Source organism: Phocoena phocoena, chromosome X (assembly GCF_963924675.1).
Source record: "Phocoena phocoena chromosome X, mPhoPho1.1, whole genome shotgun sequence".
NCBI lineage: Eukaryota > Metazoa > Chordata > Mammalia > Artiodactyla > Phocoenidae > Phocoena > Phocoena phocoena.
Window position 1 is genome coordinate 109065054 of NC_089240.1, and position 14231 is coordinate 109079284.

The following is a 14231-nucleotide window of genomic DNA, read 5'->3' on the forward strand; positions in this document are numbered from 1 at the left end:
TCACACAATTAAGCGCTAATACACAAAATTAAAAGTCACGAGTGGCCTTCTTCATAAAATTTCCTAGGCTGTGCTGCTATAAGCAACAAACAAAAGCGTTATTGTGACTATAAAACAGTTTGGGAAGTTTTTAATTTGACTTTTGTTTTTGTAAAGTATCTAGAAAGAAAATCCTTCTCTGACTGGACAGATAATTTATCAAATATCCTGTGCTGAGCTAATAATTTAGTTAACATTTACTATCAATGATAAACCTATAAAAAGGGAAGCAAGCTGATAAAGAGCTATAGCGATATTTTCTAAATAGTACTTTTTCTCCTACAATTCTGATGAGGAATGTCATGTTCTTAATTTTAAATAAGGAACACTTTCATTAATAATAAAGCTGTGATTTGAAAACAAACAGCAATAACATGAAGTTTTTATTACATTGTGTACAACAGTGTGTGATTCTCTCTCTGAGATACTACCCCAAAAATTCATTGAAACTACTACAAAAGGCAGGGTAATTGTAATAACTAATTACTAATACTCTGATTCAACTCTAGAGTCCATGGCCACGGGCTATGCACACGGAGCTTCTTGCGAGGCCAGGAGAGGAAAGAAAAAAGCTTCCTAGAGGCTAAAAAGTAAGAATATTTTTAAACTAAAATTAAGAGTCAAAGCAACCCTGCGGAGGAAGCATAGTGGCTATATCAAGAAATGTTCTTTATTTCAGAGAGCCAAACTCTGCTTTTTCTCCTTTAAGTACTTAAAAGAACCTAAGCAGGTCCAAAGAATTACTGATTAAACTTTGGATACTTTCAATATGTCCTTTCCAGTAAACTGATGTGCTAGATATTTTAGAATTCTCAGATTCTTTTCAAATCTCCCAGTCACGTTAGTCTGTCACTAAATGAACAGAGATAATGCCCTGACATTCATTCCCTAAAAGGAATTAATGAGCTAATGTTGGTAAAGGGATTGGCAACCTTATATATAGAAGGTAGTATATAAATACAAAGTATTATCTTTTCCTCTTACAGTCATCTGGCAAAGGTCTGTTTAATTCTGATAGTTTTTAAATGTCCTAAGACTAAGACCTCATTGTAATACACTTTTTTCTTAGAAGGAAAATGGTAGGGCAATTCATGTACTCTGAGCTTAAAAATCTAAATTGATCATATCCTTCCTACTTGTTTATGTAGTTCAATAGAGACTGATTACTTACTTAAAGACCACACAAGTTCTCAGAGAAAGAAATCACAGTCTTTTTAGCACAGAGAAACAGAACTAAAACTCATTTTCTCTTTTGTATAGCCAGCATTTTTAAATGGAGAAGAGCCTCAAAGAAATTTTCAACCTTTAGCTGAAGGCTTTCAAAATGCGGCATATTTAGAAGTGGAGGTTCATGCCTTTAAGTACTTTAAGACTGTTGAGTCAGAAGCCATGAATTCAGTACTTTGAGATCTCTGAATAAAATATAACTACCAAGGTTTCTTTTTTTTCCCCTAAGTATTTCACACTATTTATTGGTGTCGCTGGGAAAGAGTCATCTTTAAGCAAGATTATGTTTTGAAAGATAGCTTCTTTAGTAAGCTAAGTTTAAAGTTTAATCATTAATAAAATTTTAATTTGAACACAGTGATACACTCATATAATGAATCAAATTACATCCCCTACTATTTCTAAGATGGGGTTTTTCAATGAAGCAAATTATTTTAATTTTGGAAATCACAAATGCCTCTTAAGGGGGAAGCTTCACTTCCTAGATTGTGAATGTGATTCACTATACAAGATCAATTATTTAAAATGAGGGGAAAAGAGATCATCTAGAAATAATAGTAATCCATTTCTTTAATTCCCTAATGATTTTTATTATCATGAAACATTCCAAAAAGATGATCTAAATATATTCATCCATATTTTAAAATATATTACTTATATTCTAAATCCAGAAATATAAGCAAAAATTATCCATTAACTAGGAGGGAAATAATATAGTAGAAAAGTTAACAAAAACTCTGGACTAAAATATTTAATATGAAAGAAACTACTATATGTTTTTAAAGATTCTTTACAAATCATAAATTCCACCTTCCAGAACATAATTAAGGACAGAATTGTCTTCATTTTTAACAGACAAAATAAAAGTTTCATTTTTCAATCTCGTATGTAGTTAATATCCACTCTTTGGAAAACATACAGTAGATATTTAAACCTCTTGGTAAAGAAAGAGATAAATGTTTTGTTGAAAGATGGAAGAAAAGATTCTTTACAAGGGAGTTCAGAGACATCTAGTGGTTGTTAATAATACACTGGGTTTCTTCACGGAAAACGACATAAGGTTATGTATGTAGTTCTACAGTCATGCTCGTATTACAAATAATATAAGATTTTCCTTGCTCTTTTGAATCTGTTTCATCCGACTGCTTTAGTTTAATGTTTCCAGAAACTGAAAACAGCATTAAACTCAACCTTTTAAAAAATTAGTAAACTATCACTGAATTAATACTCAAAATGCAGCAAATGTTCCATCACATAAAAGGGCATGTATGATCGAAAACATGATTCATCAACAAATGCAGGTGGGCATTTGTCTTTTACAAGCTGCTGATGCCGCTCTAAATTAGATCATTACACGCATAAAACCCCAAATGGCTAAAAGTTTTAAATGCATGGCTTTTGAAAGGAGTTCTCTGCTAAACATGGTCATAGATGCACCGAGCTAGAAGGCACCTTAAAAGGCCAACTAGCTCACTGCCAAAGTCTTCAGACTGTCAAAATAGAATCTCATTTTCAAAGCTAACAGAAAGCTATTAACACTGTTCCTCAGTAATCTATTTCAACCATCCAAAGAACCCTGTCAAACAACTCTTCCCTACATCCAACCTCAGCCCTTCATGCTACAGATTAATTCCTATCTTTTTTATTCTTTTCTCAATTCTTCCTACTGTATCTTACTAACATATACACCTCTTCCTATTCTTTTGTACAAGTATAGCACTTTACATTCATCCCCACAGTTGTCATGCTGCAAGGGAGATTCGATCAATCCATCATTCCAATTTCTCTAGTTCCTTTTGGATTCTGGCTTGATCCAAAGTATTTGCTACCTCTCCCAGCATTACGTATTCCATAAACTTGACAGACACATTCTAATAACAATCCAGGAACCCTCTAAATTTGTGTTAAAATTTTAAGAAATATCTGATCTTATAAAGCATCCACCAAAACTAGCATCTTCAATATAGCAACTCAGATTTTTATTTTCTTTTTTCAACTTGAACTGAAAATATAAAATGGGTCAAACAAAATGTTCAGCATTGCTTCACACCCCTATGAACTTTTGGCCAAGAAAACATTTACGATAGACAGAAACTAAAGAAAAATGCTCACTGTTTAGATTGTTAGTTTCCGGTTACTTTTAATGTTTAGGCTGTATGAATCTACTTTTGTCTTAATTACCTCGGCTAACGAAAGACTGACGATGCCAACATTAAAAACATGTGGCGTTTATTTCAATATCAGCAAGAACACTTCTAAGCAGCACTAGGATTTAACAGGAACACAATTCATGTTAGAAAGTAACAGTAAATTGCATGAAGCTAAAATAAAATCTCTTCTTAATTATTCTGTCTCATAATATTCTTATAAAAACTCTACTTAGGGCTTCCCTGGTGGCGCAGTGGTTGAGAGTCCGCCTGCCGATGCGGGGGACATGGGTTCGTGCCCCGGTCCGGGAGGATCCCGCATGCCGCAGAGCGGCTGGGCCCGTGGGCCATGGCCGCTGGGCCTGCGCGTCCGGAGCCTGTGCTCCGCAACGGGAGAGGCCCCAACAGTGAGAGGCCCGCGTACCGCAAAACAAACAAACAAACAAAAAAAACCTCTACTTAGGCAACAGTTCCTTCTCATTAAAAATAAATCCTTAAGGTATTCACACAGTCTCAAGTATCACCTGCCTCATGACAAAGGGGAAACTACCTTTAAAGTGAAGAGCTCTGATGGTCACCATATTAACCAAGTAATCAAACTCAGCATCACCAAGAATGCGACGACCTGACATAATGAGCCTCCTGATGTGATGCAATGAGAAATACACATCACTTAGGCAGCATTCCTGCCGAAAATGCTTAACCTAAATCTAACAGTGAGCAAACAATGAGATACATGTTGGGCATTCTACAAAATGAGTCTGGGTACCTTAAAAAAGTCATTGTCACGAAAAACAAAAAGTTGTAGACTGAAGAGACTAAAGAGACTCAACCAAGTGCAATATGTGAACCCTGACTGGCTCATCAATTTTAAAAAACAGCTATGAGAGACACTTTCGGGACAATTGGAAAATTTTGTACATGGACTGTATACTAGATGACATTACTGAATCAACGTTAACATTTTCAGGTAGGATGATGGTACTGTGCTCATGTAGGATAATATTATTTTTATATTTAGGAGATAAATGCTGAAGTATTTAGAGGTGAACACTCATGATGTCTGTGACTTACTTTCAAATGGTTCAGAAATATATATCTGTATATAGATTAACGAATATAAAACACAGATCTGTATTTCTGAATACAATATATAGATTCTATATGTATAGATAGATGCCATGTATGTATGTATAAGTATATACACACATATACTAGTGAGAGGAGAAAGCCAGCGTGGCAAAATGTTAAGAATTAGAGAATCTAAGCAAAGGATGTATGATATTTGAAATTTTTCAAAAGAAAAAGTTGGAGGAAATAAGTAAGAAAGGAATACGTACCATGGCGGTTCTAGACTTGATAAACCAGTCAAATCTAAACTGAGGAGCATTCCGAACACACTGTCTTAATTCTTCATACACGTTTTCTCTATCAAAGCCCATTTTGTGTAACATACAAATCAAGAATCTATCTTCTTCCTCAGTATAGTTCTTTCCTTTGCTGGTTCCATACTGAATACGTAACTGATGAAATGGAGCCTTGTATCTTGCAATCTGTAGATTTAAACAAAATAGTGCTTTTGACTAAATGTGTGATAATAATAAGTCAAAGCTAATCACCATTTAATCAATTAAAACAATCTATTGGTAATTTGACAATTATGAAATATACTACTTTGGCATCCAGGGCTTTCTTGATACTGATCCTTCGTTGAATTCTTGCTTCTCCACGTTCAATTTGAGCCATAATTTTCTCAATGTCCTGTAATTCATTGCAACGTTCCCAAAATACAGCTGAAAAACAGAGTTATTACTTTACATCTTACTATCATCTTAAGTAAGTGAATCCAAGGAACTGTAGAATGAAGAATTAGCAGGAAAGGATACAGTGAACTTATACTGTTTATAATTAAGATTCAAATTCATCTGTATATATGCGTTCAATTATTAAATACTCTTAAGGTGTAATAAATGAGCGGTATTAAATACCTCCTTCCATTTAAAAGTAAGACCTCAACAAGGAGGTTTTAGGTTAGTGATTTTCCTTTCATGAAATATTACGAAGTTTTTAATTATCCATCCCAGATGACCAGAATTTCAAAAGATATTACTACAGATACTGATTTAAGCTATGCTTTTATTCAAACATTATACAGAAGGCACCAAACACATAAAGTGAAACAGAAGACAGGGTGGTCATATAAACTTAGAGAACATAGTTTCCTAGCAAGCAAAAGTAAAAATGAAACTATTATCAACAGGTCAATCAAACTTCCTGTAAAGCAGCAATTTCTACTGAAACTGTTACTTCGCTTTGGGAACCACTCACTATTCTTACAGTATTTCCAGTGACATATAGCTTGTTTTTTAAACTTACTTGGAATAGCCTTTTCTCTTTAAAAAAAAAAAAAGGAAAGCCAAGTCACCCAAATTTTATAAATGAGCTAAATGATCTGGCTGCATTAACGTCACATCTTATGACTTCAGTGAGAGGCCCTCTAATGACATATTCTACATTCTCAAGTTTTTTCATTTTTAGAGTCTATCAAGAAAGGAATGTCAGTACTCTGATTTTTATAAGCACCTGTATTCATTTATTCATTCTCTCACTTATTCATTCAACACAATTTAAACGCCTACTATGTATAAGATACCACAAACAGCCAACTGTACACATTTCAACTTTTATTGCAACCAACTACATAAATTCATTCAAATCTCCCCATCCTCTGACTTGGTCCCAATTAAGCTGCCCTGAGCTAGTCATGCTACCTGGCTTGCTGTCAATTTGAGGGAACATCTGACATGGTATTTTTTTTAAATAAGCTCTTTTTAAAAATATTTATTTATTCATTTGGCTGCGCCAGGTCTTAGTTGCGGCATGTGGGATCTAGCTCCCTGACCAGGGATCGAACCCAGGCCCCCTGCACTGAGAGCACAGAGTCTTAGCCACTGGACCACCATGGAAGTCCCGACGTGATATCTTTTTAAATCATTTTTTTCTTGCAATTTCATACACACTGATGCTATCCCCCTTCCTAACTTTTGAAGAAAATTCTACTTCAGAAAATCTCTCTGCACATATCCTTTTATACTCCTTTCATTCAACTCTTGCTGCTAAAATTTCTCTCTCTCCTCTATTTTTCCCCTCTTTAAGCCCCCAAATGTCCTACACTTATGTGATAAATTTTAAGGGTAGTAGTAATGTTATACTGTTATCAAAGTAAAGGACGTTCGTAGACTTGATGTTATACTACACGAAATAAAAACTCAAATATAATCCATCTCTCAAGTCCCTGGCAATCACCAGAAGACCCTTTCAGATTTCCAAAAGAAAAAAAAGCGTTCTCTAATTAAACATGGATTTATTCAAGCATTAGTACTATAAATAAATTAAAAATTGTGCCTAATCTATATTAATCTTTGGTCTATTTAGTAGTATTTCAATGTTTCCTCCCTACTATTTTTCATGGCAAAAATGCAGAATTTCAGTTGTTAGGCTAAATAGGCTTTGAGAGGCTAGCTCAGAAACCTAAACCTACTTTGTAACATTGTTTCTATGGGGAAAAAAATGCCCTAGATTCTATACAGCTGATATTCAGACTAAATTTGAGAGCTCAATCTAATTGGATTTTAGAAACTTCCTATGTTCTTCTACATAAAGAAAATTTACTAGACATATTTACCTATTTTAATAAGATTTCTTTTCAGAAGCCTGAGGTTGGATGCACTGTGACACGGAAATCAATATTAGCTCCATATGCTTCAGCACCTAATCTAGTTCTGGTCAAGACCAAAGACACAGCTAAGTAAGAGAAGGAACTGATTCTAGGACCAATCAACAGGTTTATTCAAGCAGTCTTTTCAGATCTACTCCAGCTTGCCTGGAGTTAGCAGAATCCACACATAACTTGCCTGGAGCAAACTAGAACCCTGAGAGTGTTTGAGGATCTAAAAGGACCTTATAGGAATTCTCTACTTCAAGAACAACCTAGAAAGACACTAATTCCATCCACTGAAACTGAAGCCTTAGACTTGACTTGCCCAGAAGATGATCAAATTCCAGACGTGGGAAAGTAGGCATTTTGCCAGTGCTCATCCAATAGCTACCCTTGTTTTATCAGTGCTATACTTGGCTCTATTAGCTAACTAGTAGGGACCACAGCAATTTGTTTTGATAAATCTTATAATCTTTTCATAGAAATACAATTATATTTTATACTTTCACTTACAGTTTATTCATAAAAGTCTAAAGGTCTCTGAACAAAGGTAAAATTAAATTGACACTAAAGAAATGCATAAGGTTACAATTAAACACCATTTTTGTAGTTGTATACAAACCTGAATACTCCATGACCTCCTCAGGAGATTTGCCCTCCACCTCTCGAGCTATATTATCAATGTCATCTCTTCCATACTTCTCATTAGCTTTAATAAACTGATTAAAATCTCGCTTAGTCCAGTTTGTGAATCCCTGTGAACAAAAAATTAAGCATCGTCAATAGAGGTTAAATCAACCAATCTAAACATTGTTCTATTCAGTTCTATACAATGATACATTAAAAACAGTTCAAAAGGCTTAAAATTTTCCTTCTTATAAAATTCCAGGTTTTTTATGTTGGAATCAAAAGTTGAGTTAGTGTTACTAATAACTGCTTTTCTATCATGAAGAGAATATACTTCCCTCCAAGTACTAAAAACTGATTTATAGCTCCAAGATATTGTGTAGTTTTTAACTCCGTATTTTATAGATGCCTACTACATTAAAATACAAATGCATTAAAATTAAAATACTAATGTAAATGCTGAAGTCCTGGATATTCCAGTACTTCATTTTTTTCACAGACTTATTCCCATGTAAATTAAGAAAAAATGTGTATGCATTAAATCAAAAAAATACATGAAGGAAAAAAAAAGACTGAAGAAAAATTTTTGTAGCTCTTTACATCATTCCAAACTACTGTGAACAAATAATTTCTGTTCAAAATTATATTCATAAATAGGATTCGATAAACAGAATGTTATTGGGCCTGCTCAATTTCTTTCCTAAAAGATAGAACAGTTCGACCAATCAGTGTTTTAAGTCTCTTTGGTATTTATTTGAAGTCACGAGATCAAATTTTTGTCTTCCACTCCTCAAGTCCCAACCCACATAAATGTGATACCCTTGACAGAGCAAAACTCTATCCCTAGGTGTTAGTTGATAAAGATTTTAGATTACCCCACATTTTGTTCCTTTGTACTCCCATGATTTTTTAAAAGATTAATTATTTAGGGCAGTAGAGAAAGGTGATTAAAGATGACTTCAAGTACTAGGAGGGGCAAAAAATTGATTTTGTTTCTAATTACAAACCAAAGCAATTTCTCAGTTGAGACTGTATATTCACAATATATTGTACATTCGCAATATACTGCAAGCCAAGTAACATTCTAAGACCATAACTTTATTTTTGTGTTCAGGAAATAAATTTTGAAAAAAAATCATGAATATTTAAATGTTTTACTTTATTCTGTGGTAAGTCCTAATATTCAACCAGTTGCAATTACATTTTCAAACTAAACTTTATGACTTCCAGGCATTTGGCTCAAAAATTATGAATGTAATTTGTAAAACTTCATTCAATAAAATTACATGTTATAACAAAGAAAAGACCTATATAATAAATAAGATATAAATATAAAAACTATCTTTCAATAATTAATGTGGAAAATTTCCTAGCACTGTGCTTTGCATATTGTTCAAAAGAATTTGTTGAATAAATAAATCTTGCTGGCTACTTTCTATACTAAGGTGGTATCATACAGTACACGTTTCTTTACTATTTTCCAAGGATCTTTTGCACTGTGATTCTTTTTATCTTCTACAGATTATTTTGGAAGTATGACACTCGTAAAACTCATTAAAGCAACAATGACCAGAAAGCATTAATATGTTGTTCAAATCGAAATGTTCCCTACTTATTAACTATTAGCTTTTAACTATACAATGAGCACCTTTTATAGTTTCAGAAATTTCTCATCATTGTATTAAAGTTCTTTTCAAGAAAGAATATAAGGCATTTTGAGAATTATGAAATCATTCCATAAATAAAAGATTAGTAGAGTATAATTTCAGAGGACAGTTCACAATCAATAAAATAAATTTAAATTTTCAAGAATATGCTAGTAATTACTGTCTATCAGGATTCATATGTGGATTAACTGACTTTATTATAATTGATAAAATGCATGTCTTATTTCTTATAATTGACACCTATATTTTGCACTTATACATTTTTCAGTATTTCTAAAAGAGTATATTCTATAAAAGGAATTAAAAAATAGGGATATTTGGCCTAAATTTATGTTTACAAAATAGCCCTGAGTTGTGTTGGTGTGTCCAATCAGGGTACCAGGCCCATACAATAAAAAGTAAGTGTAATTTATAATATCTTTTTTTCTATTCGTTGGCTAGAAGTATTTCAATCACTTAAAATATGTTACTTGTGTGAGAAGTTTTTCCTTTTCTTCAGTCTCTTCTGGTGTAAGAGGTTCAGCTCCATCAATCTTTTTTTGCTCCTCTCTTTGAGCCACAGCTGGATTTGGGATATCAGGATTCCTTGGGACCTAAGAATCAAGAGGTGTGTTATGAGTAAACTGTTGAGAAAAATTAATTAAGGGTATACATACTTATATCAATATTTAGAGTTATTTCAGCAGGAAACAAAATAAAGTCATACCAGAATGACACATGACCCTCTCCACATTTCTACTACCATGATATTACCAAAGTAAAACTGTTCTTAAATGTGCCACGTGGTATTTTACAGTTAAAAACCAGTTACAGCTAAATGCTACATTATATTCTAGACTTAATTACACTGTGGAACAAAAAAATCCTTATGATATTGTAATACATGGTAATAATAATATCATTATCCCCAACACCAACATTATACAATAAAATCTCAAGCCCAGAAACAAAAAGTTGGGTAGTACAAAAAGAGCCCATATTCACCTGGCAATACAGACCAGGGTAGAGAAGTGGCAATGCACCTGAAGACTGCATCCAATGCTCTAATCAGTTCAACATGCAAAAAGAAAGGAGTACTTTTATTGCCTTCCAGGATATGGAAAGAGACAGCATCTTCACATAAAATGCAAAGACTGAAAGAGTGACAGGATAATGAAGAAGCAAAAAAAAAAAAAATGGAGACTATATATAAGAGGGAAGGGGTAAGCAAAGCACACAAATAGCTGTGATGGGGCCTGCAGTCAAGGGGAAAAAAACTACAGTAGCAGTGAGCAACAGAAGGTATAGTGTATACTATACAGCTCTGCATAGTATACAGAGCTGCAATACACTGGCAACTGAGAAGAAGAGAGCTCAAGTTCAAAAGACTGAGGACAGAAGCTCAGCTCTACAAGTAAGCAAGCAGTCAGCCAGTCATTTGTATCTCAAAACTGTAGTCCCAGGGGCCTCAGTGTGTCACCATGAACTTAGACAACCCATACAGTTCAGCAGTATAAAGCAGCATTCATTGTATGCAGTGATGAACTAAGTCACTCGGCGCAAAGCCTCACATCATTTTTAAGTGCATCTGCAGTGACAATGCAGCACGTTGATTTACGAGGGCAGGTATATAACATGTATAGTACATTTTATAGCATCCATCAAACATGGCAAGAGCAGGGTTGGCAGTAAGCCTTCCACTGTTTGGAAGGCACACCTATCATAAATGACTCATCCTCTAGAGGTATCAAATAGTCACGGTTTTACTAAAACATGATTATAATACATACTAGAGTACATTTCTCTAATTGTTATACACATTTCATAGAGTTTCAACCATAGCACTGTAATTTAAAAATAAGTATTTTTAAAACTATTGTATCCAATAGTTGTTTAAATATAAAACCTACTAACTGGGCATTTAAAAGACAGACTGAAAAACAGATTCATTTGTACATAATCATCAGTACGAGACAATCAAATTAGTAAGTATTGACTAAATGTCTATTTTGTCCATAGCACTGTGATAGGTGTTCACTGGAATATAAAAAATAGTGGACATGGTCCTTGCCCACAAGAAGCTCACAACCTAGTTGCGGAATTCTGAGCTATACTCTAAGAACTATAAGAATTTGGGGAGATGGAGAAGAGAGAACGAATATTCTAGGCTGGAGCAGTAAAGCAAAAACGGTAAAGGCAAAAACAGGAAGGAGCATATATAAGGTTTATGTTGAGACGGGATAAGAAACAAGGCCAGGGGGAAACAGAATTAGAGGGCCTTCTGAAACTACACGGTAGGCAACAGCAAGCCATTGGAGATCTTTCAACAAGGGAGTACTGTTTTCACCTGCAAGCCTTGTGCTGGATGGATTGAAGTGAGGAAGCGACTAGAGGCAAGAGAACCAGCTAAGCTGTTGTAATCTAGAAATGACGTATGATCACCTGGCCTAGGATGGTAGCAAATGGAAATGGAAAAGAAGGTGTAAATTAAAAATGAAATGTAGTCCAGTGATATGCATGATTTAAAAATCACTTTTTTCAATAGCTAAATTCCACTTTTAAATCACAGGCACACCAGCAATTCCATTCCTAACATATCTATATGAAGACTTTTAGGAGAATGTTTATAGCAGCTTTACTCACAAGAGCCAAAACCCAGAAAGCAGTCCAGATGTCCATCAACAAGAGACTGGATAAGCAAACTGTGGTATATCCTTACAACGGAATAGTACTCGGCAATAAAAAGGAATGCACCATTGATAATGGGACAACATAGATGAATCTCAAAAACACTATGCTAAGTGAAAGAAGCCTTACACATAATATATGATTCCATTTATGTGAAACTCTAGAACAAAAAAACTAATCTATAGATGAAAATAATATCAGAACAGTGGTTGTGTCTGGGGAATGAATATGAGGATTGACTGGGAAGGGGCACTTTCTATATTTTTATAGGGGCTTCAGTTATATAGGCATATGCATTTGTCAAAATCCGTCAAATGGCATGCAAGATTTATATATTTCAATGTATATAACTTTTATCTTAAAAAGAATCAAATAAATATTGAACTCTGGCTAATGATATACATGTTGAAGTGTTTCCGGGTGAAATATACTTATGTCTGCAACTTTGAAATGCATAAAGAAATAAGAAGGATATCCATTTGATAGAAAGCTGGAGAAATGGACAAATAGGTGATAAAGCAAATACAGTAAAATGTAAATTGGAAAATATATGTGGTGTGTATATGGGTGTTCACTGTATAATTATTTTGACATTTTTCTGTTTGGAAATTTTTCATAATAAAATGTTGAAAAAAATTACAGACATAGCTTTAAAAGTTTAACAGACCCCTTCAGTTGCTGGTGAAATTACTTTGGCCATAAATTTTAACTTTCATTGAGGAAAACCTCTTTAATCTTAAGATATTTCTCTACCAAAATGCTTCAAACTTTCCATACCTGACAAACCATACTTTAACAAACTATTTCACAAACATCTAATTTTATGACAGAAAATGGATAATATACCCACACAAAATGAACTTTTTATTCCTATGTAGGTATCTTCAATACTAAAACTTTTCCACCTGAACTTTAATAAAGACAAAATCAGAATATTATACCATACCATTAGATTTAGGATCGACTGCCCATATTTTTAATACAGCAAAACTTTAGAATGACTTCATCAATGTTACATTTACAATTTTACTTTTCTTTTAATTTTAAAAAATTTTTTTGCGGTACGCGGGCCTCTCACTGCTGTGGCCTCTCCCGTTGCGGAGCACAGGCTCCGGACGCACAGGCTCAGCGGCCATGGCTCATGGGCCCAGCCGCTCCGCAGCACGTGGGATCTTCCCGGACCAGGGCACGAACCCGCGTCCCCTGCATCGGCAGGCGGACTCTCAGCCACTGCGCCACCAGGGAAGCCCACATTTACAATTTTAGTTCTAAAAATTACTCAAATAAACAACTGCTAAAATTTTTAGAATTAGAAATGACTCGTAATTCCTAAATTCCTGTATCTCTTCCTACAAATAATCTCCTTCTTAATATTTATTATTTTTAAAAGGTATTCATTTTTTACCTCATGAGGTTTTATCGGCATTTAGCTTCCTAGAGTGATTTCAAAGTGCTCTAAAAGAATTAAGTAGACGAATTATAGGCCAACAGTACTAAACAGATACCTAGATGGTATCTCAAGTACTCATACTGTATATATTACTGATGACCCCCAGTAACACTTAATATACAAGAAGTTATCTTTCAAGGAAACAGCTCAATTATTATTTGGATTGCTAGTCAGATAGTAAGGAATTTGTGATTAAGAGCTATGTTCCATGGAAAAGTGAAAAACTTTTTGGGGGGCCTTGTTTCTTAGGAGCTTCAGCAAGCATTTCATAGAAATATGGAATACTGAATTAAATGTGACAACACACAAAATAAAAGTAGTAACCTGAAATCAGCTCACTGTATTTTAATTCTACCACAGCAAAACAGGTGGCCCACAATGACACATTACGGAAACTCACAAAGATCATAGAACTTCCTGCATTTGTCAAATGTTTATATCCCCCCCAAAGAATTTTTATTGAAGATATATATTAGAATGTCCTACAGCTTTCTTCAGCTTCTAATATGGCAAAACTCTTTCACTCCATGTCTTAGACTCAATGGGACTTTTGGATACTCTGGATTTTTAAACTTCTGCAATTGAAGTATCAATTGAGTCACCTTCTTCCAATGGAAGGGTTTTAGTGAGCAAGTGATTAAAAGCATTAAGTAACTCCTTTAAGTCACAAGAGCAATGAAGCTTCTGAA

General features: G+C 34.2%; 1 protein-coding gene across 4 annotated transcripts in view; it reads right to left on the reverse strand.

The window, feature by feature from the left end:
- The window catches only part of SMARCA1 (SWI/SNF related, matrix associated, actin dependent regulator of chromatin, subfamily a, member 1), a 69561-nt gene that overhangs the window by 9905 nt on the left and 45425 nt on the right, over nucleotides 1-14231 (reverse strand). For all 4 annotated transcript variants that reach the window (XM_065901386.1, XM_065901383.1, XM_065901382.1 and 1 more), the window contains 4 exons: nucleotides 9896-10018; nucleotides 7754-7886; nucleotides 5088-5206; nucleotides 4754-4966 (listed from right to left, as the gene is read on the reverse strand). In XM_065901386.1, coding sequence (XP_065757458.1) covers nucleotides 4754-4966; nucleotides 5088-5206; nucleotides 7754-7886; nucleotides 9896-10018 — 588 coding nt within the window. The remainder of the gene's footprint in view (nucleotides 1-4753; nucleotides 4967-5087; nucleotides 5207-7753; nucleotides 7887-9895; nucleotides 10019-14231) is intronic.